The sequence below is a fragment of the Myxine glutinosa genome, chromosome 14 (assembly GCF_964187855.1).
Source record: "Myxine glutinosa chromosome 14, kmMyxGlut1.1, whole genome shotgun sequence".
Taxonomy (NCBI): Eukaryota; Metazoa; Chordata; class Myxini; order Myxiniformes; family Myxinidae; genus Myxine; species Myxine glutinosa.
The window spans coordinates 17,862,222-17,886,888 of record NC_136274.1 but is presented as its reverse complement, the minus strand read 5'-3'; the positions used below and the strand labels follow the sequence as shown (position 1 = coordinate 17,886,888).

The 24,667-nt window shown below is 48.3% G+C and overlaps 1 protein-coding gene across 2 annotated transcripts in view; it reads left to right on the top strand.

Moving 5' to 3' along the window:
* LOC137439454 (uncharacterized) overlaps positions 1–24,667 on the top strand; it is a 400,511-nt gene that overhangs the window by 142,969 nt on the left and 232,875 nt on the right. For both annotated transcript variants that reach the window (XM_078768562.1, XM_078768561.1), the window contains exon 5: positions 9,139–9,307. In XM_078768562.1, the coding sequence (XP_078624688.1) occupies positions 9,139–9,307 (169 nt within the window). The remainder of the gene's footprint in view (positions 1–9,138; positions 9,308–24,667) is intronic.

Genomic DNA, 24,667 nt, shown 5'->3' with positions numbered 1-24,667 from the left:
TTGGGCTCCAAACAGGAAACGTTTATGGTATGACCAAGCATTCTGGGCCCTGTGTGTTCGGATTTATGTTCATTGTATGACCATCAGCTTTGGCATTATATTAGGGCCAAGGTGCCTGTCTATTATTTTGACAAGGTTTTTTGAGCGCGTACTTTGTTTCGGTGGTTGAAGTGCTGTACAGGTGCTTACCTTTGTTGTAAAATTTATTTTTTTACTCTTTCCAAAAATATATATATCCCCCTCAACAGAGAAAATGGCAAGCGAGACAAATGTGTCTGCGGATTGATTCCTTTTCCCCCCGAGGAAATCACCAATGACAGCTGGTAATTTGTCAGTCAAAGGCTTCTCAAATCCGACATGTCGTCTGATTGATGCTGCGGTTGGTACAGTGTTAGGAGGTGACAACTGCTTTATGCAATGGGTGGTTCTGTTTTGTTAAGGGGGGCCGGCGGGATGTAGTGTGTGTGTGTGTGTGTGTGTGTGTGTGTGTGTGTGTGTGTGTGTGTGTGTGTGTGTGTGTGTGTGTGTGTGTGTGTGTGTGTGTGTGTGTGTGTGTGTGTGTTTTACAATCTATCTATAATTCCAGTAATCTCTGTATGTCTGTGTGTTTGTCTGTGTGTTTGTCGTTTGTCTGTGACCGCTGTTTCTCGACAACCACGGGTCCGATATACTTGAAACTTGCCAGGTATATTGCTGGGGACCCGAGGATGTGCCTTTTCAAGGTTTCATATTAATCGGACAAGTAGTTACCGAGCTATGGCGATTTATTTACCAAACTCCGCAAGCCGTTCGCTTTGGACCAAACCATTTCATGTAAATAGAGGGGGGGGGGGGGGGGGGGGATTGTCACCGTACTCGCAAGCCGTTCGCTTTGGCTTTGCGAATGGACCAAACCATTTCATGTAAATAGAGGGGGGGGGGGGATTGTCACCGTACTCGCAAGCCGTTCGCTTTGGCTTTGCGAATGGACCAAACCATTTCATGTAAATAGAGAGGGGGGGGGGGGATATAATTTTAGATATATATATAGTACGGGCATGCCCTAGTTTAAATAAAGTTGAATATGGGATGTTGTGAAATTAACATCATTTACAGCAATCCTTTAAATTATTTATATTTAAGTTTAGGAACAACCGATACTGTACAATTCATTAAGTGTGTGTGTGTAAAAGAGAGAGATAGAATTGTGAGGAACAGAATTGAAAAAACGAGGTGTGTGTGTGCATGCGTATGTATGTATATATATATATATATATATATAATATATTTATTTATTTTTTTTTTTTTTTTTTTTTTACGTTAAAAAACGTTAACACGTCCATAAAAGAAATGTTTAAAAACAAAAAAACCTTAACTGATATCTCGCAGCAGGTCGGTGATGCTTTCCTATAATCATAAAGCTTCTATTTATTATGTACCGTACCTACATACGAAGCACGGTTTGTTATTGCTTACACAATGTGTGAACATACCCCACCCAGATTTACCTTCCCTGCCGCCACACCCGAATCCACATTCTACCTTACTCACTACAAACTAGTTCAGATCTGGTCTTTTGGGTGATGATGCTGTGGCTTTATTTCAGGTTGATTAATGTGAGGGCATGCTGAAAGGTAATGCCTCATACTTTTTAAACTTCAAAAAGGGGTAAGGATATTTGAATGAAACAAAGGCAGATACTTCCATCAATCTTAATTTTACCATGGTGCATTTTCTTACTTCTCAACTGTGACTATGACTGTGGTCAACACAGGTGTGCCAATGTTCAAGTAGTTTTGTGGTGCCCTCAAAATAGAACTGTGTGCTCGGCCTTGACATCATATTTGGGGAACAGATGAAAATGTGAAGAGTGAAGAGGCTCGCTGGATAGCGGAAGCAAGGGCCACCGATAAGCACGCACAATTTCGAGGCCTATGGCTTAACGAGATGGCATTTTGCGGTTGGTCACATCTCCAGTGGACGGCTCGAAGTCCCGAACATCGCGAACAGGACCCAAGAAAGTGAGGAAGATGGCGCGGCTGAAGAGAAGCCAAAATGTACGCAGAAGCGAATGCCACCGAGGCTCAAACTCTCAGAATGGTATCCACTCTCCCTCACCCAGGCCGCTCTCTACCTGGCGTAATGATTAGAGCATCCTCTCTGAGCCTGGCAGGTGCATGCTGCTTCCTTGCTTGATGCTCAGCATGTGAAAGGGATAGAACATGGACAAGCAACCACAGCACAGGCTTTTATGGGCCTAATGCCATCCTCCTGCATTAAAGTTATTTGTAAGGGAATGTATATTATTATCATTCCTGGTGCAAAGTTGCCTCCAACTTTTATTATCTAATGCCTAACTCAATAACAAACATCATCCGATTCCCTTCTAACCAACATCCCTGAAAAAAAGAACATTCCGGCAAGTCCTCGGTCTCTGACCGATTTCTAGTTTGACTGTTTGTCCGTCTGTCTGTTTGTTTGTCCATAGGTCGGCGTTGGTTGGTCTGATTAACACAAAATTTTCACCATAGGGGCGCCTCCTGCTGTAGGTTTTTTATAATGATGATGACGTCATAGGTCACGTGACATGGGCGCCATCTTGGAAAAATCAAAAAACTTTGCACTTCTATATCTCCGAAACCGCTCCATGGAAAAAAAATTGAAGCATGCTCATTATCGAGCACTCCCCATGGGGAACAACATATATTCATGATGTCATCAGTCTTCATTATGACGTCGTAATTAGACAAGTAGAACTCTTGATCGGATCAGTTTGAAATTTATTGAGCATGATATACACAAAAAAATGTATGGGTTAAAGCGCGGCGTTACGCGCGCTGCTTGTGAGCAAGGAGGAAGCGGACAAGCGGTAACATATAAACGCCTTTATTCAAGACTACCTGTAACACTCCGGGCTGGGCGCCCGGTGTCTCTCCTGAGGCCACGCCTACCCCTCGGACGTGGCCACCGCCCACTTGGTGCGTGGAATGATGTCACCACGCCAGTGGGCTTTTGTGTCCGCCACACGCGCCCCCCCAGAATTCCCGCGCACCTGGAGGGCCAGTTTGCGGGGCAGACGAATGACCCGGCCGAAGCGCCCCCTGGCGATCGGCGGCGTCCGGGGTGCAGGGATGCCAGGTGGGATGCCCCTGGCTGCTCCTGGGATGGGTGCAGGACCGGGGGGCGGCGTGGCTGGGCGGTGCCGGGGGTCCGCCCGCAGGAGGGCGGCCCCGACGTGGGGGTCGGGCCACTGGCGGTGGATGGTCCACATCGAGGTGGGCCGGCTTGAGGCGGTCTACCGAAACGCGGTCAGGAGTACCGCCGATGTCCAGGGTGAAGTGCTTCGCCCCGGTCTCCAGCACGCGGAAAGGCCCGTCGTACGGGGGCCGCAGTGGTGTCCGATGGGCATCGTGGCGGACGAAGACGTACTCCGCCGTGCGAAGCTCCGGGGCGACGTGCGTCGGTGGGTGCCCGTGGCATGCCGTTGGCACCGGGGCGAACCTCTGGGCGGTCTCTTGCAGAGCGGAGCGCTGCTGTGCCGCGGACCATGGTGCCGTGGAGTCGGGGAGGAACTCGCCCGGCACCCGCAGCGGTTGCCCGAAGACCAACTCCGCCGCGGATGCGCGCAGGTCCTCCTTGGGCGCCGTCCGGAGGCCCAGCAGGACCCAGGGGAGCCTGTCGACCCAGCCGCCGTCGCGGAGGGTGGCCCGGAGCGCGGCCTTCAATGAGCGGTGAAATCGCTCACACAGGCCGTTAGCCTGGGGGTGGTAGGCCGTGGTTCGGTGCAGCCGGACCCCGAGCCCCTGCGCAACCGCCCCCCAGAGCTCCGAGGTGAACTGGGGGCCGCGGTCGGATGAGATGTCTGAGGGGGCGCCGAACCGGGCGACCCAGGTGGCGATGAAAGCCTGCGCGACATCGGCCGCCGTTGTCGACGCCAAGGGCACGGCCTCCGGCCACCGGGTGGTGCGGTCCACCATGGTGAGGACGTGGGTGAAACCCCGCGAGGGGGGCAGAGGTCCCACCAGGTCCACGTGGACGTGGTCAAACCGGCGTTCCGGCACCGTGAACGGGGCCAACGGGGCCTGGGTGTGCCGGTGCACCTTGGCGCGCTGGCACGCGAGGCATGTCCTGGCCCAGCCGCGGACGGCCTTCCGGAGGCCATGCCAAACGAACTTGTCGGCGATCAGCCTTTGGGAGGCCCTCGCGCCCGGGTGGGACAGGCCGTGGATGGCGTCAAACACCTGGCGCTGCCAGCCCGCGGGCACAATGGGGCGAGGACGCCCGAGGGAGACGTCGCACAAGAGGGCCGCGCCCGCGCCGTCGAACGGCACCTCGGTGACGCGGAGGCCCGTGACGGCGGTCCGCAAGGCCTGGACGTCAGGGTCAGCGGCCTGGTCCGCTGCCATCCGGGCATAGTCGATGCCGAGGTGGACTGCGTGGGCGACGGCCCGGGAAAGGCAATCCGCCACCGGGTTGTCCTTCCCCGCGACGTGCTGGATGTCCGTCGTGTACTCGGACACGGCCGAGAGGTGACGCTGCTGCCGGGCCGACCACGGCTCGGTGACCTTGCCCATCGCGAAGATCAGCGGCTTGTGGTCGACGAAGGCAGTGAACGCCCGGCCCTCGAGCAGATGGCGGAAGTGCCTGACCGCCAAGTGAAGTCCGAGCAACTCGCGGTCGAAGGTACTGTAACGGCGTTCGGGCGGGCGAAGCTGCCGGCTAAAGAACGCCAGCGGTTGCCAAGCTCCACGCACCCATTGCTCGTGCACCGCGCCCACCGCGTAGTCCGAGGCATCGGTGGTGAGGGCGATCGGTGCATCGGGCGCCGGGTGCGCGAGCATGGTGGCGTTAGCCAAGGCGAGCTTCGCGCCCGTGAACGCCGTGTGCATCTGCTCGGTCCAGGTAACGTCGCCTTTGCCCGGCTTACCTCGGAGAGCTTCGTGCAGGGGGCGCAGGACTGGGCGATACGGGGCAGGAACCGATGGTAAAAGTTCACCATGCCCAGGAACTCCTGCAGCCCTCTGATCGTGCGGGGGCGCGGAAACCCCTTCACCGCCTCCACCTTGGCCGGCAGGGGGACGGCTCCGTGCCTGGTGACACGGTGCCCCAGAAAATCGATTGTGGCGGCGCCGAACCGGCACTTTGCGGGGTTCACAATCAGGCCATGCTGGCCCAGGCGTTCGAAGAGCGTGCGGAGGTGGCGTAGGTGCTCTTCGCGGGACGCGCTGGCGACGAGGATATCGTCCAGGTAGACGTAGACAAAATCCAAGTCGCGCAGGACGCTGTCCATCAGTCGCTGGAACGCCTGAGCCGCATTCTTCAGACCGAAGGGCATGCGCAGGAACTCGAAGAGTCCGAATGGCCTGATGACCGCCGTCTTCGGGACGTCCTCCGGCCTGACGGGGACCTGATGGTAGCCGCGTATGAGGTCCACCTTCGAGAAGAAGGACCTGCCCGCCAAACGGGCGGAAAAGTCCTGAATGTGGGGGACGGGGTAGCGGTCGGGAGTCGTGGCGTCATTGAGACGGCGATAGTCCCCGCACGGTCGCCATCCCCCGCCGGGCTTCGGCACGATGTGCAGCGGCGACGCCCAAGCGCTCTCTGAGCGCCGAACGATGCCGAGTCGCTCCAGGGTAGCGAACTCCGCTTTTGCCACCGCCAGCTTCGTCGGCTCGAGGCGGCGTGCCCGGGCGTAGACCGGTGGCCCGACGGTGGGGATGTGATGGGCCACCCCGTGCTTGACGGCCCCCGCCGAGAAGGTGGGCCGCGTGAGGGCCGGGAAACCGGCGAGGAGGCGGGTGAATGCGTCCGCTGCCGGAAGCGTACAGACCAACGTGGCCGGAACCGAATCGTTCGGCAAGCCGCTTGGCAAGCCGCTCGTTGAGCTGGGCAACGCACATGCGAGCGAGCTGAACGTCTCGGCCTGGACAAGCCGTCTGCGCTTGACGTCGACCAGGAGCCCATTAGCGCACAGGAAGTCCGCGCCAAGCAGTGCCATGGGCACGTCGGCGGTGACGAACGTCCATCGGAAAACCTGCCCTCCAAACCGCAGAGAGAGGCAGCGTTTTCCGTACGTACGGATGGGCGTCCCGTTCGCGGCAAGCAGCGCGGGGCCCCCACCCGCGGCGTGCTTGTCTGACATGCCGGCGGGAATGACACTCACCTGTGCTCCCGTGTCGCACAGGTAACGGCGCCCGGAGAAGGTGTCCGTTATGAACAGCAGGCTGCTCGAACGGCCGGCGCTCATCGCCACAATTGAGCGCCGGCCCGGGCGTTTCCCGACCCGTTGAAGGAGCACGGCGGATGACACCGCCGAGCTTCGTGGCCGAACTTGGCGTGGAACCAGCACCAGGTGGTGGAGCTGGAGGAGCGCGGCTGGCTCCGCCAGGCCGGTGGAGTCGACGGGTTTCCCCGCGGTGGCGGTTTTCGCCGCGGCGGTGGGCGGGGCGTGGCGGCGTTCACGAGGTGCGTATCAGCATGCTGCTGAACCACAGCGTGCTGTAGAAGATGATGCTGTGGAACATCAGCGTGCTGTAGAAGATGATGCTGTGGAACATCAGCGTGCTGTAGAAGATGATGCTGTGGAACATCAGCGTGCTGTAGAAGATGATGCTGTGGAACATCAGCGTGCTGTAGAAGATGATGCTGTGGAACAGCAGCGTCGAAGGCCGTGACGGCCACGCCAACGCTCGCCCGCGTGTCCGAAGCGGCGAAGTACTTGTCCGCCTCGGCCGCCAATGCTCGGGGTTCCGTTAGCCCGGTCCCGGCCAACGCGAGGCGAACCTGCGCTGGAAGTTGGCGACGGAAAAGCGCCCGGAATAGCGAACCGGGGGCTTCGTCGCCCAACAGTGACAGCATATGGTCCATTCGGACCGACGGGCGCGTCTCACCGAGCTCGGGGAGATCCAGGAGGCGGTCGGCCCGTGCGTCGTCCGTGAGTCTGAACGTGGCTAGGAGTAGCCGCTTGAGTGCCTCGTACTTGTGGCCGTCCGGTGGGTGGCGAAGGACGGACACAACTCGAGCGGCCGTGCCGGGCCCGAGGGAGGCGACGACGTGGCAGTAGCGCGTGTCATCGCCGGTGAGGTGCCGAAGCTGAAATTGGGCTTCGGCCTGGACGAACCAGACTTCGGCCTGAGCCTCCCAAAATTCCGGAAGTTTGACGAAGGCGGCCATGGCGATGGCGTCGCGTGTGGAAGGATCGCTCCGGCAGATCCAACGTCGAGGGTCACCAATAAAGCGCGGCGTTACGCGCGCTGCTTGTGAGCAAGGAGGAAGCGGACAAGCGGTAACATATAAACGCCTTTATTCAAGACTACCTGTAACACTCCGGGCTGGGCGCCCGGTGTCTCTCCTGAGGCCACGCCTACCCCTCGGACGTGGCCACCGCCCACTTGGTGCGTGGAATGATGTCACCACGCCAGTGGGCTTTTGTGTCCGCCACAGGGTGAATGAAATTGATGACGTCATCGGTCATGTGGTTCGGCAGGTATATTGAATTGAACATAAATCTACGTCGTCAATAAACCACACAGACACAGCACTTGATAAACACCACGCAAAGTGCACCACAGAAGCACGTCCCGGTGAGGTTCTGCAATCTCTGATTGCTCTTTCTTGTTATTATTATTATTATAGTAATAATAATAATAAAACCATCAATCTGGCATGTAATTCAATGATGTATGTTATCACCTGCTGCAAGTTATTTTTTTTCCTTTCAACCTCCGATTCCTGTAAGTTGTGTTGACTTTCCCATTGTCCAATCAGCCTGCCTTGAGGTCCTCTCTTTGCTTTCCCAGGACAAGAAAAGCTTCAGCATTTACCTCCGCCCCCTCCTCCCCCCCCCCCCCCCCCCCCCCACGCATGGGGAAAAGGTCTTCTCATGTACACTTTCCGTTAGCATCGTATCTCAGTTACTGCCATTGTTTGAGCAAATGTCGTGTCTTACAATAAAGTTTCTCCATTTGATGTGGACTGAACTTTTTGGTTTCCCAGCAATGTGCTTCACTTCAAAAGACGTTTTCAACATCAGTACCTCAGGTGCATAGAACCCACACAGCATTCGTAATGTCATGGAATTGTTATGTATTACATAAGGTGTTTTTTTATTTTTGGTATACTTAGTCTAGGCTCGTATGAGAGATAAAGGTTCAAGGTTACACCTTGAATGGACCCAAGGGCTATGTGGAGTGCCAACGGTAATTTTATGTGACTGACCTTTTCTGTTGTGCTGTTTGGAACAGTGAATGCGGCACTTACATAATGCGTGGTATCTTTATACAGTGGTATCGTTTTCGTAATAATAATCATATTATGGTAAATTAACCATAACACTTTAATCACAATGTCGTGAATGGAAAATTCATGGATTGAAGCGGTGTAACCGCAGAAGTAAGGAATTCCCCTCGGTTTAAAAAAAAAATACAATTTTCGTCATGATAACGTAACGTTGTTATTATAGTAAATCTAGTCATAACACTAATCCTTTTGTAGTGACTGCAACGTTACTGGAGGTTAAATATATATCTTATATATATATATATATTAAAGAGGCGGAAGTTTTATGCCCGGCTGTCATGCTACGGCATTACGTATATGATGTCATTACGGCGTAAACACCCGCTCATTTCGAGAACGGCAGGAAAGTCATTCCTTTTTGGGGTATATAGATTACAGTCGATCTATGGTCGGGTCTCAAGAACATTGGGTGTGTGTTCATTTGCCAAGTTTCTTGTGGAGAGATCACCAAGCGGTTTAAGCATTCGAGCAAGCACTCCATTCAAAACCGTTAAGGAACGGCTGGCTAGCTAGCTGCTTGGTAAATGAGCACACCTCCAACCCTTGTGGGGTGTATAGATTACAGTAGATCTTCCCTCAGTTCTGTAAGTAAAGCTTACCTCATGGATGTCTGGATTCCTCCAAATGTCTTCGTTTAATGTTATAAACAGCATTAGCGACTGTTTAAAAAGCTAATCATGTGTGTTTGTGGTTTATAATATTTTACAAGCCCGGGCGACGCCACTTTTAGACTTTTGGTCTTGTTTTTCTATGACCCATGCTTTCCATATACCATATAGGTAGTATTATATCAGGAAGGATTGTTTAAGAAGTTTCTTTTGCCATTTTGATGGACGTCATCATCTTGGATTTAACTTTCAGGTCGCGCTCCTTCGTGCATCAGGATCTCGACAGTCCGCCATGAGGACCAACAATGCCGGTCAAAACATTCAACTGTTTGGTCCACATCATCAGGGAGGTCTTCCTGCACATGCGCGGATCATTGGTCCACTGAGTCCGTCCAGTACAATTGGCGGTACAAGACTTCAAGGTGTGTGGTGTGTGGTCTGTGTGGTGACACTTTCACATTAAGATGTTCATTAAAATCTGAATCCACTGACATGTCATAATATTGTAACAGCCACTAGATTTGGAGAAGTGTCCTAAACCGAATCTTCACAAACAAAATGGCCGCAAATTTAACTCGCCCCCGCGGTTATAATTCGCAATTGCAAATGGTGCACTCGGCCGATACACCAGTTGTTAGTACAATATTCAGGGTGAGGCCTCACTGAATTACTTTATAGTGTTAACACTACCTCTTCTGATATATAATTTGGCCTACTATGAATACAACCTAAAACCTGATTAGCTTTACCTATATCTGTCTGACACTGCTCTCTGCTTACCCCAATACTCTGAATTATTCATGAAACGTCCTATTCTGCTCTTACCTCACACCAGGAGCCCTATAAAAGCATCCTTGCTATTCTTACCCTCTATAATCTCTGGAGCCCAATCTCTTACCCTCTCTAATCTCTGGGTCTGGAGCCCACTCAAGGAGCCTGTAAGCTTTGCGATCTTAGGTGCTCTCAGGTACACTGAGCATCTACTGACCACGTTGGCCACGTGTTGGGAGGGGCTGGGGGAATCTTTGTTTCGATTGTAAAATACAATTTATTTGTATTTTCATTATTAATTTTGACGTTATTGAGATGGAACCTGTAGCTTTGTCAACGTAACGTGACATCACTTACTCAACGATCCTTTTGTAATTTGCATGCAGCAATTCAATCGTAATATCTGATTTAGTTCAGGAACTCCAAGGTTGGATTATTCATGATTAATCCAATTTATGTAGCAATTGGAAACAGTTTCCCTTCATACTGTGTATATTCGTCAATATATAGCGAGCGGTTCTAGTTACATTTTCCATGTTTTTATATTTTTGCACACCAGTGAAGAAACCGCTCCAAGTCTCCAAGCCTAAGGTTTGATCCGTTTTTAGGCGCCATGACGGCACATGGCGTGGCTGTGCAAGAGGCAGGATTTTTTTTCCTGTTTTTATCGGCAATGAGTACAACGACGAGTTGTCAAGTCATTCCATCAGGCACATCATGTGGACCCAAAGGTGGGTGATATCAGAGGCAGCTAAACTTGGCAATTGTCAAAGGCAGCGAAAGCAAGAGATATTCCAGACTCGAGGTTCCTAAACTAGGCAATCGTAAAAAAAAAAATTACTTTAAAACACCATTGGAGGTGTATGACGTGCTGAAGAACAGACAGTAAAGACCATCAATTACATGGTTCCCAATTGGTGGCCTGCGGTCATTTGTCGCTGGCCTTTTCCGGTTCCTGTTGAGAAAAAGGTTCATAGACACTGAACTAGATGGCGAGAGAAGCAAACTGTCAGGAAGGAAAATCTGGAAATTTGGAAAGAGTTGTGCTTAGTGGAGGGGTTAACAGGGGTAGAAAAGATCAGGGTTTTGGATGAGTGTCTGAAGGGAGAGAAGAGATGAGTGTCTGAGCAGCCTGCCTGTCTGAAGGATGAGGGATGTCACGGCAGAGGGTGGAGTCATCAGCAAATAGATAGAGGCGATTTTCCATTCAGAGAGATCGTTGATGAAGATCAGGAACTGGGGCTAAAACACTGCTTTGGGGCCGTCCAGCCTTAACAGGGAGAGGAGATGAAAGGATTCCGGTGAGATTTACACGCTGGCTACAAGAGGAGAGGAAGTCAGTAATCCATGTGTGGAGTTGGCCTTGGATGCCATTGGAGCTTGGAGAGCAAGGTGGGATGCTGGACTGTATCAAAAACATGAGATATTCCAGACTAGAGAGATGGTCCTGATCTCATGTCTGACATTGAGGGTCTACATCCGTTGTTGGAAGAATAGAAGTGGTATGTTCAAGGTAGAGTGACCTGCTCTGAATACGAATTGATGAGCTGGGATTCTGGAGATTACTTTGCTTTTTGATCTGTAAAAAAATAATAGCCAGACCAATTGAGGTGGCCTACACCACCATTTGGTCGATTTTGGTTAACCATCTTCTGCTTCCCCTTTGTGCTGCTCATTGCTGATATCTTCGCTTCTCCATACCAGTCCTCAATCCTCATCCACCTCGAGTTTTGCATCCACAACTTAACTGGTGAGCCTTACATTCTAATTCTTTTTTTTAAATGAAAATACTCATCATCTTACCTGCTTTACATCCATTTTTATGACAACCTTGAGGTACAGAAGCATTGACTTGGGTTCTTCAGCCATTAACCGATGCAGAGAAATCGTATCTTTCGCCCCTCCATTTGCACAGCAGGAGACGGGGTTTTGCAATCACTTCTGTGTGTGAGTGTGCGTGTGTCTGTGTCTGTGTCTGTGTTTGTGTCTGTGTCTGTGTCTGTCTGGGCCATAACTTTTAAAAATCATTTTCGGTTTGTCATCAAATTTTTAGCCAAAGCTTTATTATGATAACTAGCAACGGTATCCGCCCTACGGGCATGGCTTCAATTGGGAGGCCCAAATGAAAAGGCAAAATATCAGAAATTGAAGGCTTTTTTATTTTAAACGATTTATACAGACTTGGCATTTAATATGGAATATTTTTTTGTCTTGAGTTTGATTTACTTTCTTAACTCAGTATATCAATCTGGTGAGTTTCTTTTACACTTTGGTGATTTATTTGTTAAAAGAACCATGTCACTGATTGTCTGTCGCAGCAAGAAGTCAACAACAGGATTATATCACAGGTGGCGTGGCAAAATGTACGGACAGGTGCATTTGATGATTGGCTTCACAGTCGGGTATACAAGAGTTGTTGCGTTCTGTATTAGTGGAAAACAACTGCTGCACGTCTCCAAAAGTTATTGCCGCTTCCTCTGGAGATGGTCCGTCAACTCGACAATGCTGTTTGTCATGGAGTGGTGGCTTTTCGAAATTACGGCATGAAACAGCGTGCTATTGCTCGGCAGTATGGCATCACTCAAGGTCAGGTGTCAAAGATCCTGAAACAAAATGCTCAGAGGGGTGTCCCTACTCCAATACCGAGGCCAGGACGTCCCCGCAGAACCACAAGGAGGGATGATCGCCAGCTGCACCAGTTAATCCGCAATGGCCGTACCAAGTCAGCTAATCGGCTTAGGGCTGAGTGGCAGCAACTGACAAATGTGCCTGTATCCAGAAGGCTAGTCAACCAACGACTGGTTCAAGCAGGCTATCGTGCCAGGCGTCCCCTGAGAAAGCCACGCCTGACCAGACAACACCGCTAGCGCCGATTGCAGTGGGCCAGAGAGCACCTTCAATGGCAGCCATTTCAATGGCAGAATCATTGGAATCTCCCGCGATGAAACTAACTCCAAGGGCCTCTCACTCACTCACCGCAGGCAGGTTGGTGGTCTCTCCATCTTCTACCGACTCCTCTCTGGCCTTGCCCCCCCAGCTCTCTCTGGGCTCTGTCCCGCAAATATTCCTACAGGTCGCACAAGATCTGCCTGCAACCCTCTTATGGTCAAACTGCCAAAATCAAGACTCTCTGCTCACCTTCACTCCTTCATTCCTCTTTTCTCCCGCCTCTGGAACAAACTCCCTCACTCTCTTCAATCCCACTCCACCCTCCAGGTCTTTAAAACAGCTGTTCACCACCATCTCTTATCTTCCCCCATCCAAAACCTTGATCTTTTCTACCCCTGCTAATTTCACCCCAATTCCACTTTTTTGAAATACCAACTTCTGTCCTGGAAGTCATTGGTGTCCTTGTGTTTTCTACTTCTCCCTCCACCCCCCCCCCCCCCCTTCCCATGCCTCCTCCCCCCAAGCCCTCTCCCTTCCACACATCTCCCTGCTCTCAAATGTTGTGTTTGTGTGCTTCACCTTCTCTCCCCATCTTGTTTTCCGCTCCAGCTTTTTATATATTTTGTTTGTCTGGTTGATTTGTTTGTGAAGTAAATGTTAGCTCTTTCACGAGCCTCGATTCAGTATACAAACAAACAAACGAAAAAAAAAAACAAACAAAAAAAAAAACCAGGAAACTGGATTCACGTGATCTTCAGTGACGAGTCTAGATTTCTGGTCTATCGTCAAGATGGCCGCGTCCGAGTGCGCAGACAAGTGCATGAAGCCTACAACAAAGATTGTATAGTGCCAAGAGTCCAAGCTGGAGGTGGTGGGGTGACCGTTTGGGCTGCTTTTCATGCAGGGGGCAAAACTGACCTGGTTGTTCTGAATGGAAACCTGAACCAGTTCAAGTACAGGGTCATTCTGGAAGAAACATTGCTTCCATTTGCTCGTGCAGCCTTTCGAAGAAACGTTGTCTTCCAAGATGACAATGCACGGCCTCATCGTGCTCGCATGATCCAACACTTTCTTGCTGACCGTGGTGTAGAGCATATGGAGTGGCCCGCCATGTCCCCGGATATGAATCCGATAGAGAACTTGTGGGCAGAATTAACGCGTCAAATCGACCACTTGGACCAGCAGTCTGCCTCTGTGCGTGAATTGGAGCAGGCTATTGTCACTGCATGGCAAGCGATTCCTGTCCAAACCTTGGCAAATCTCGTGAACAGCATGCCTCAACGTGTACGTGCTCTCCTGAATGCTCGTGGGGGTTACACGAAGTACTGAACTGTAATTTTACTGTCCGTAATCCCAGTCGTAATTTAACTTTTGTTTTTGTTAAAAAAAAAATTGGCTAATGTGCAAAATAAAGAGATACTTCTGGAAAACGTCCAGAAGTTTAACACAGTACTGTCCATGAATTGAGTTCGATATCAGTTTACATCACTTTCAAGGATCAATTTATTTGTTTCGAAATGTCAAATGTGGTTTTTGTTTCTTTTAAAGGTCACATTAACAAAATCTAGAATAATTTCACCACAATTCCAATGAACTTTTGGTTCTAAGACATCTTGAAAAGTAAGTTCACCCCCACAAAAAAAAAATGCCATATTAAATGCCAAGTCTGTATAAACATCCATTAAATCAAATCACACACAAATCATCAAAATCTAAACTATTTGTAGAATTTCAATAAAAGCCACACAACTGTTCATATCGGTAAATATTATTCCATTGTGTTTGGAAAAACTGGAAAATTGGAAAAATTTGGAAAAAATTGGAAAAACAATATAGCCTATTTTACTCCAGGGGATCCCAGGATTACCCACCCAAAATTTCGTTGCGATCGGTTCAGCCGTTTTTGCGGTACCTGGGAACATATGGACAGACATTTGGTGAATTATAGTAAGATATGGAGAAGTCTAATTAATTATTTTGTCAGCGTCACCTAAAATCATCAATTTTCACCCGATCGACCTGCAATTTTAAGAATTTGCATATTGAGTCACTGAACTGGTTTACCAATCAAAAGCTAGAAGCCAATTGTTGTTGTTTTTAAGATCAAAAGGTCAAGGTTGCGTAAAATCACCAATTTTCACCTGAATGACCTGAAATTTAAAGAATTTGCATATTGGGTCACCGAATTGGTTCACCAATCAAAATCCAGAAGCTGATTATTCTTTTAGATCTATAGCTCAAGGGTCAAGGATGCATAAAATCATCAATTTTCATTTTGTATTTTTTTTTTCTCGTTATTTTGAGCATGCAGAAGAAGAAGAATATACCTGAATACAAACGGAGGCGGACGGGCTTTGAATTTTCAGATGCTTTCTTGTTAGGATTGTTTCCAATGGCAGATGTAACTCGGGCTGTCCCTGCTGGGCAAACTCTTTGATGGCACCACTCATCTACTCAAGTTTTGTGCTCTGTGATATTCAGTCACGTAGTCAATTGTATTCCAGTCCTTCACGGATGCATTTGAGTCAAAGGCCTTGTTTGGGTGACCGTAAATGCCTGTTTGCTTCAGGTCTGTGCGTTGTGTACTATTCTCCAGGTGCATTGTGTTTTGACATGCCCATGGGTAAACTCTTGCCATGTCTGTCTATCCCTGGATGTTATCATGTATTTTGCTTCTTTTGAAATATTTTCGTCTTTTCGGAACCTTACTTTGTTCGCAACAACCATCAAATTACACAAAAACACGTTTTTACCTTCAGTGGTGCTTTCTCGCATCATTAGTCGTATCCTTTAGGCCATTGTTGTCTTTTTCCAGTTGATGTACGCTCTCAAACCTCCGCTCCTTGTACAACATCCACGTTGCCACATTTGATGTTTGCAATCGATGTCTGTGCCCTCAATGGCCTGCAAAAAGTGTGTCCTTCACATGTGAGCTCATTAGTTTATGGATCAAGCATCTATAATTGATTAATTGGTTTCCTTAGGGGGTGTATTTGCTGAACATGAAGCTGCATATCAATGTAAAGATTTGCTTTTGTTGATTTGACCTTTGTGCCCTAATGTCCTTGTAATTCAGGAAAAGTTTATTGATGTTTGTTAAAGTTATGCAATATGGTGTATGTAAAAACTTCTTCAAGAACTTACTGTAATTCATCTTCTTCATCTTTGGCTGGTTGATATAATCCGACAAATGCACAACAGTGAGGAATGTACCAATTAGAACAACCCGTATGAGGCTTACTCCAACACCGCACCTCCTCACAATGCCCTCTTTCTCACTACCCTCTCCACCACCTCTGCCATGCTTCTTGAGCAAAAGGACAACTGCATTGGCCATGATGGGTTTCCACTGTGCCGTTTATGGGTTTTTTTTTTTGGTTTTTTTTACAATTCAATCGTGCGGACAAATGAGATGCTCCGGAAGAAGAAGGGTTTGGATTGTATGATGGATGCGGCAACGGTCCTGTGTGCAACCAGCACCGTGCACCACTCGGCCGTTCCCTTGCCCGCCCCACCTCTGCTTTTTGTGACGGTGATGAACCAAACCTAACGGTCTACCCGCTGGCACTGGGCAGCTGTGGTTACTCAAGTGTGCGTCGCATGTATTGCAGTGAGCAGTACTGGGGGTGGAGTAAGGTCGTATTCCATCATAACAAAACCATTATCAGTTTTAAAAGTTGATATTTGACTTGCAATTGTTGAAGAGCTTTTTTATATAATAATTGTTTAACGAGAAACTGCTCCAAGTTCTGGCAGATAATTCTGTGCACATCACTCATCTACCACATAATTGACCATATAAATAAAACACAATGTCAGTTTGTGTGTTTGTACAGATGTCTGTCCCCCTTCATAAGGGTAGGTTTTAAAGACCAATCTTTTAATACAAACGTGTGTTTACTACTGTCAATTTTTAAGGATAAAACAAACTCAAAAATCATTTTCCATAAATAGTCAAGGCCCTTAGGGATATTTTGGGGCCGTTTGGTTCAAATTCTTCCAAAAGCACCAAATTTGGTCCAGATGTTGCCCATGCCATACTCTTTCGATTTTTGACGGGCGCCAAGACGGCCCCCCCCCCACCCACCCGGGGGCCCCATATTGGCGAAATACTAAATGGCCACCACCCGGATTAGAGGAAAATCAGTTAAATAACCAAAAGGGTTGGAATCATGTATGATACCACTTTTCAGGGGTTTTCGAGGTCGAGGAATCCAATTATGATATTTTGATGATTTGAGGTCAAGGTCAACCCTCAAGGTCATCTTAAAGGTCATTTTTGAGTCAAACATGTCGGTTTTTGAGTTTTTTGTCAAGATTTACGCGAGGTTCACCATTTTATGTTTCTGGGTTGGGTAATCGAACTCTGACCTTATTTTTGACAATTAGAGGAAATATTTACATGTCTATTTCCTAATTTTCAGGCATATGCAGTTCATCAGGCTAATTACAAAGGTACGGATTTTGATGTTTTATGAACTGTATGCCATATCCTTGTTTTTAATTTTTGTGCGATCATGATCCGGGTTCATGTATACATGATTGAATACATGTCATAAATATGACGTCATAGGTCATGTGACCTGGCGGCCATATTGGATTTTATGAAAACCTTAAAAATGGATCCCTGCCTTCATTTTTCGATCGATTCATTTTGAACTTTGACCACTTATAGTACGCCATGTGATTGGATGCATATCCTAATTCTAACGTCATAGGTCAGGTGACATGGCGGGATGGACCGGTATGGTCCCCGGATCATACCGCCCTTGGCGCCCGTCAAAAATCGAAAGAGTATGGCATGGGCAACATCTGCGCCAAATTTGATGCTTTTGGAAGAATTTGAACCAAAATATCCCTGAGGGCCCTGACTATAAAGAGTAAATTTATCTCTTCTATTGGAATTGTAGACGGTGGCATGCAAACCGAGCCTCAAGGGAGATGTACAGAAGCGTTTTTTAAAATAACAATAAATACAAGGCACAGTGAGGTGAAATTCGCTACACCACATCATGTGCAATGCACACAGAGTAAAACGAGTTCATTTACGTCCGTATTATATCTAATAAATAATGAAGATATAAGCACGCACCTGACACTAGGCCGAGGCTTCAGACTTTGGCACTCTCATGAGGCTGCACCGTCCAATAAACTGTTCCAACCCATAATTTTTGACGGTATTTACGAGTAATATGAACCACCTTTAGTGGCCATTTTTCCCCACAGAGCAGGGGTTGGCCTTTTTCGGGCACCATGGTCCCCTTTTTGAAGCAATGTTTTATGGCCGGATGCCTTCCTGCCGCCAACCCTGTTGGTCGCCTCTTGCGACACACAGGGAATTACCAGTGAACTGGTCCTCAATTTGCCGACCTTGGAAAGATGACAGGTTGAGTCAACCCTCCTGGCGTTAATTCAGCGATTGACCCGGATTCGAACCCAGGATCCTAGGATCCCAAGCCGGCACCTGACCGCTAAGCCAACACCAGGCTGGTATTTACTAGTAATATATTAACCATAATTAGTGACCCATATACATTTTAACAGAGCTCCATGATGTATAACAACTAGTACAGAAGTATCTAACAGGCTAAAACCAATCCTGGATGAGTCGCCACTCCGATGGAGGATATTCCACTGAAAATGCAGGAATTTGTATTTTGTTCAGGGTGACGATGATAACTTGACACCATGGGAGGTTTAACATCCACCAATGACCATCGCTCCCTCTGATGCATGTCCTGTTGATGTATCGTCCTGCATGCGATACCCCAGGATGACAGTTTATAGCTGGGCCGAGATTTATACCCAGGCTACTCAGAGGGGAGTGCTCCCTCTCGAGGCAACCCTGCCAGCCCTGTAGCACATAATGCATACTACCTACCATGCTTTCAGATTGGGTGAACATGAACATCGTAGTTCTGCTAGCATCGGGAAGCTGTTCCAAAGCATGAGAACGTGAGGGGAATCCACTCCATTTGGAAATGACAGGTTGTCCACAGCATTGTATGTTGGAGGTCGTTCTCGCCTTCTGCTGCATCAGCACCCTGAGCACAATGACCTGCCATGCAGAACTAACGGAGCTATTTGTGATTATGGACCTGTTGGTTTACTGCATGATATCGCAGCAGCATGCAGGATGTAAAACACTATGATGAAGAACTTCTCTGAAGTCAAAAGGATTGTCCTCTTGTCTCAAAAAGCCACTGCGTGCTCATTCCGCATCGAATTGCACGAATTGCTTGTCCCGTTGCCCATAGGTCGTTCTACCTCAAATTCAGGCAAACCCGTTCTTCCAAAGCGGTCGTAGTATGCACCCACTGCCCCCTGCCGAGTATCGTTGGCATCAACATGAATAACATGGCTTTTGGGAAGTTGCTGCGCAGGTGTGCCAACAACTGTTTAATCACGGCAGTTGAGAACTATATGGAAGACCTTTGAACGGCTCCCAGGTGGTCCTGGAACACTTTTCCTTTCGAGCTGGACCTGCCAGACACATTGCTCGTCCTGTCGAGTAGAACAGTTGGGCATGTATGGAATTCTGATTGCACGCAACGTGAGCCATTAGGACTTTTAAATGCTTCATGCGATGGAGGATCTATTAGCTTCCACAGCATGGCGCATGTCCTCTTGTGGTCCATCGATCTGAGCCATAAATTTTACTTCATCCACTCACTTCTCAAAACGATGTGATGTTAATTGGTTAAATTTGAGAAAGCGAAAGTTGAGACATTTGATGAAATTTTTCACGCAGCACCACATGAAATGTATCGTTGCCACAAGTGATTTCGTTTTTCCGCAGTTGGTTACGTTACTGTGACGTCTTCGGTGGCATTTTTATTCCGAGTGACTTTTGCTAAGTATTAGCCTCAGCATGATCATACAGATCCTAAGGGTCCTTTCAATATTCACTTTTCATGAGATCACATGCCGTTCCATTGTCACTCCCAGAGAAATTTGCCAAAGTTCATACAACTTCTAACTGCTTGCTGATTTTGATATTATTATAATGGTTCTACTTTTTTCTTTTTCTTTTTGTATACAGAATCGAGGCTCATGTAAGAGCTAACACATTGAACATGAAAACATGCACAGACATAAAACATACAATGAAGGGAACGCATAAAACATAAAACATACAATGAAGACAGGAGGGGGAGAGAGATGGAAGCACACAAGCACAACAACAGTAGAGAACAGCGACGTCGGTAGATCTGTGGAAGGGGGAGCTCTGCGGAGGAGGGAGGGGTACACGATATAAATTTAAATGAACACTACTAGGAATTTTACGACAAGGAATTTCAGGAAAGAAGTTGGGGATTGAATGAGGCAGATTTAACGAGGGTAGAAAAGATCAAGGTTTTGGATGGGGGAAGACGAGAGATGGTGGTGAACAGCTGTTTTCAAGACCTGGAGGGAGGAGTGGGATTGAAGAGAGTGTGGGAGTTTGTTCCATAGGCGGGAGAAAAGAGGAATGAAAGATTGAAGGTGAATAGAGAGTCATGATTTTGGCAGTTTCACCAGAAGAGGGTTGCTGGCAGATCTTGTGCGTCCTGCAGGAATATTTGGGGGACAAAGCCAAGAGAGAGCTGGGGGAGCAATGCCGGAGAGGAGTCGGTCAAAGACAGAAAGACCACCAACCTGCCTGCGGTGAGTGTGAGAAAGGCCCTCAGAATCAGCTTCATTGCCGGAGATTCCAATGATTCTGAATGCTTTCGCATTCTGAATACTTAACGTGCAATTTAACCCCAACCTCACACACTTAACATGAATTTTCAAATCAAATGATGTGAAACGGACAGCTTTATCAAGGCAATCAGTTTGCATCAAGAAGTCTTGCGATCAATGTAATCATTTTAGCATTCAATGATGAGCATGGGACAGACAGTTCGAGATCCCTTAAAATACTTTTTTTTTTTTTTTTTTTTTTTTTTTGTATACTGAATCGAGGCTCGTGAAAGAGCTGAGAGCGTGAACTTAAATCACAAGTTGTCACATCAATCCATGGTTCGCTGTCTTGTACATTGGAGAGAATACGGTGTTCGACCTGAAATCCCAGTCCGACCTCACAAGTCGTTTGACCTTCTCGTGCCATCGTCGCGGGTTCAAATTGCTCAGTGGAATCGAGGGGATCCAGACCGCAGAGTGGCTTCAACTCATAATCATGAACGGTTATCATCACTCAGCTCCCTTTTTCTTTTTCTTTTTTGTATACTGAATAGAGGCTCGTGAAAGAGCTAACATTTACTTCACAAACAAATCAACCAGACAAACAAAATATACACAAAGAATTAAGTTAAGCACCCCCCCCCGTTTTTTTACAACCTCGCACATTACAAGTTTGTTGTCGTCAAAACAGTGTAATATACCCATGTTATTGCTATATTTTCTGGAGAAGTGATATTATGGTCACATAAAAACATAACAAACATGCCGTTTTCAATATTTTATTCTGAATAATTTAAGGTGAAATTTTTTGGGAATTTTAGGCATATTTTCACCTCAATTTAAGTATGGAGCTATAGGTCCATCACGGACAGTGTGGATGACGTTTATGTTTTCTAACGTACAGTCATTGTTCTGAGAAGACCTCTAGCGATCTTTGCGTCAATAACGTGTGTAGGACCCACGTGATCGGATCACTGACTCAACCCTACGTCTCATAGACCCTGTAAGCCGTCGTATGCGTTGCTGTGGCAGGTTGTTCCATTCCCGATGTAATGCACGTTCCAATTCATCCAGATTGGCTATTGGAGGGACCATCTTCGCAATTTGTCGTCCCAACATGTCCCGAACGTGCATTACATCGGGAATGGAACAACCTGCCACAGCAACGCATACGACGGCTTACAGGGTCTATGAGACGTAGGGTTGAGTCAGTGATCCGATCACGTGGGTCCTACACACGTTATTGACGCAAAGATCGCTAGAGGTCTTCTCAGAACAATGACTGTACGTTAGAAAACATAAACGTCATCCACACTGTCCGTGATGGACCGATAGCTCCATACTTAAATTGAGGTGAAAATATGCCTAAAATTCCCAAAAAATTTCACCTTAAATTATTCAGAATAAAATATTGAAAACGGCATGATTGTCATGTTTTTATGTGACCATAATATCACTTCTCCAGAAAATATAGCAATAACATGGGTATATTACACTGTTTTGACGACAACAAACTTGTAATGTGCGAGGTTGTAAAAAAACGGGGGGGGTGCTTAACTTAATTCTTTGTGTATATATAAAAAGAGGGAGCGGAAGACAAGATGGGGAGAGAAGGGGAAGCACACAAACACAACATTTGAGAGCAGGGAGATGTGTGGGAGGGAGAGGGCTTGGGGGGAGGAGGCATGGGAAGGGGGGGAGGGGGTGGGAGAAGTATAAAACACAAGGACACCAAGGACTTCCAGGACAGAAGTTGGTGTTTCAAAAAAGTGGAATTGGGGTGAAATTAGCGGGGGTAGAAAAGATCAAGGTTTTGGATGGGGGAAGATAAGAGATGGTGGTGAACAGCTGTTTTAAAGACCTGGAGGGTGGAGTAGGATTGAAGAGAGTGAGGGAGTTTGTTCCAGAGGCGGGAGAAAAGAGGAATGAAGGAGTGAAGGTGAGCAGAGAGTCCTGATTTTGGCAGTTTAACCATAAGAGGGTTGCAGGCAGATCTTGTGCGACCTGTAGGAATATTTGCGGGACAGAGCCCAGAGAGAGCTGGGGGAGCAAGGCCAGAGAGGAGTCTGTAGAAGATGGAAAGACCACGAACCTGCCTGCGGTGAGTGAGTGAGAGGCCCTTGGAGTTAGCTTCATCGCGGGAGATTCCAACGATTCTGAATGCTTTGGTTTCAACAGCGTGAAGACGAGCTAGGTGTGAGGCAGGAGCACCAGCCCAGAGGGGAGAGCAGTATTCCATTGAGCTGCGGATGAAAGCCTTGTATGTGGTGAGGAGCTCAGGTGTGCCAAGGAAGGACTTCGCACGACGGAGGATGCCCAGTCGGCGACTGGCTTTGGAGGCCAGATTTGAAATGTTGTTTTCCCAGGAAAGATCATGGCAGATAGTGAGACCCAAAAGTTTGAGTGACAGAACTGCTTGGAGAGGATTATTCAGAAAGTGGATGGGAGGGTTGTCCAGTCGGTCTTTTCGGAGAGACATCGTAAGAGTGTGAGATTTGTCAGGATTGAAAGACATGTTCCACTTGTTACGTGGTCCCCTCGGTGAATACCTGGTCTCGGTGACCCCCGGACCGTGAGAGGAACTTCGCCAGAAAGCTGTATTATATATGCGCTTTCGCCACGCAATCCATATGAATTTCACCCAAGAGACAACTGACGTTCAAGGATATATTTCAATGGGAATGACCATACAATTTCAATGACACAACCACGGAGATTTTCCCCGAGCAATCAACCATATACAACCATCAACAATTCCCAATTCACAAGCACTTCCCTATGAGTACGATGGCCATCTTCTATATGTGTGTCCCGGTGAGTACTCACAACCCCCTTTCGGTCTCTGCTCCTCACAATGTCTCTGGGCCCCTCCTGACCAAGATACTGGTCGGCGTCGCCGCACTCGGGCGGTTGAACGAACCCCGGGTGGACGTTTCTCCACCGGGCAGGTATCGTACCAGGCACCGTGGCTGCAGCCCCTCGTGGCCACGCGAAGCGGGTACGGTAGAGCAAGCCAAACCCCACGCCGCTTGCAAGGCGCGTTAGGCCCCAACGTGCGACCTGCACGCGTCTGTTTAGACGGTGCCGCGAACGATACCAGACGCGGGTCGATGCACGGCCCCACGTCACTTGACGTCTCCACCGGGCAGGTACACGTCCCGGTGATTCCTCTCGCCAGACAGGCTTCGGAACGCCGCTTTTCCACGCAGCGCAAGGTCGAACCCCTCCTTTTTGGTCGGAGCGGGGCGAAGAAGAATAATACTCGTCCTTTTTTCCTCGTGTCTTTTCTCTTCCGTTTCCGGGCACTTCCGTTTCCGGCCACTTGTTCAGAAGGGCTCCTGACCCTCCAATCACAACAACTACACAACAACTTAATATACTACACACGGATAAGCAAAGACCTGAATGGTAATTCACATACATTCACATAAATATGTAACACTCCCCCCCTTCAAGAAAGAAAGTTTGAACCCAGCGAAAACTTTCTTTGCCGGCCAATTTGGAGAAACAAACCAGATAACTCAACCCCCCCCACATTATCAGTTGCCCCCGGGCACAGTTATCACTTAAAAATAAAGCAACCAAAATTTCACCACAACCCCTCCAGATTACTCACTCTGGACTAAGCACCAGCACCGACATTGTCCCTGCCAAATCAAACTCCATCTCCTGACCCTCTGACTTTGACCGCCAGTTTCTTGTGAATGAAGGTTAAGGGGTTGATCAAAGATCCAAAGTTAAGCCACTCGATAGCACTTTTCTGGGAGGCCAAGCCGAGTATTCACTACATGGATGCCTTTAGGAACGCGGAGTTCACGGTTAGTCCGTGCAGGAAAGTTCTCTACATGGGCGCCTTGAGGAACGTGGAGTTCACGGTTAGTCCGTGCATGAAAGTTCACTACATGGACGCCTTTAGGAACGGCGTTCACGGTTAATTCGTGTAGGAATCTTGGCTCGGCGGCTCCGCCGCCTTCAGTGCTTCAACTTCTCAGAACTTCCCTAATAATTAGGGTGGGGCCACTGGTCCCTGTAGTCCCATGAATAGCGGTCTCCTTCTCGGCCACTACTTTGCCAATCCTTCCTTCGGGAGCGGCCGTAACTCAGGGAGCCTCCATAATAATATTGATTGTGGCCCCCACCAAAACTACCGCCCAGTTGTCCTCTCCTGTAGACCTCTCGACGCCTACGAAATGCCTTCCCTACTGTTATGGTCTGACCCTCCAAATCCTTGCCATTCCAATTCTTCTCTGCCTCTCTGGCGTCTTTTGTGCTGGCAAACGTGACAAAGCCGAACCCTCTTGACTGTTGCGTTTCCCAGTCTCTTACCAACCGCACTTCCACCAGCGGCCCATATCTGTTGAAGACAGAGGTCAGAACTTCTTCCTCTGTTTTGAAGTTCAGTCCCCCTACAAATAACTTGGCACTTTTGTCGCCATCCCGAGCTGGTGTGGTGTTAT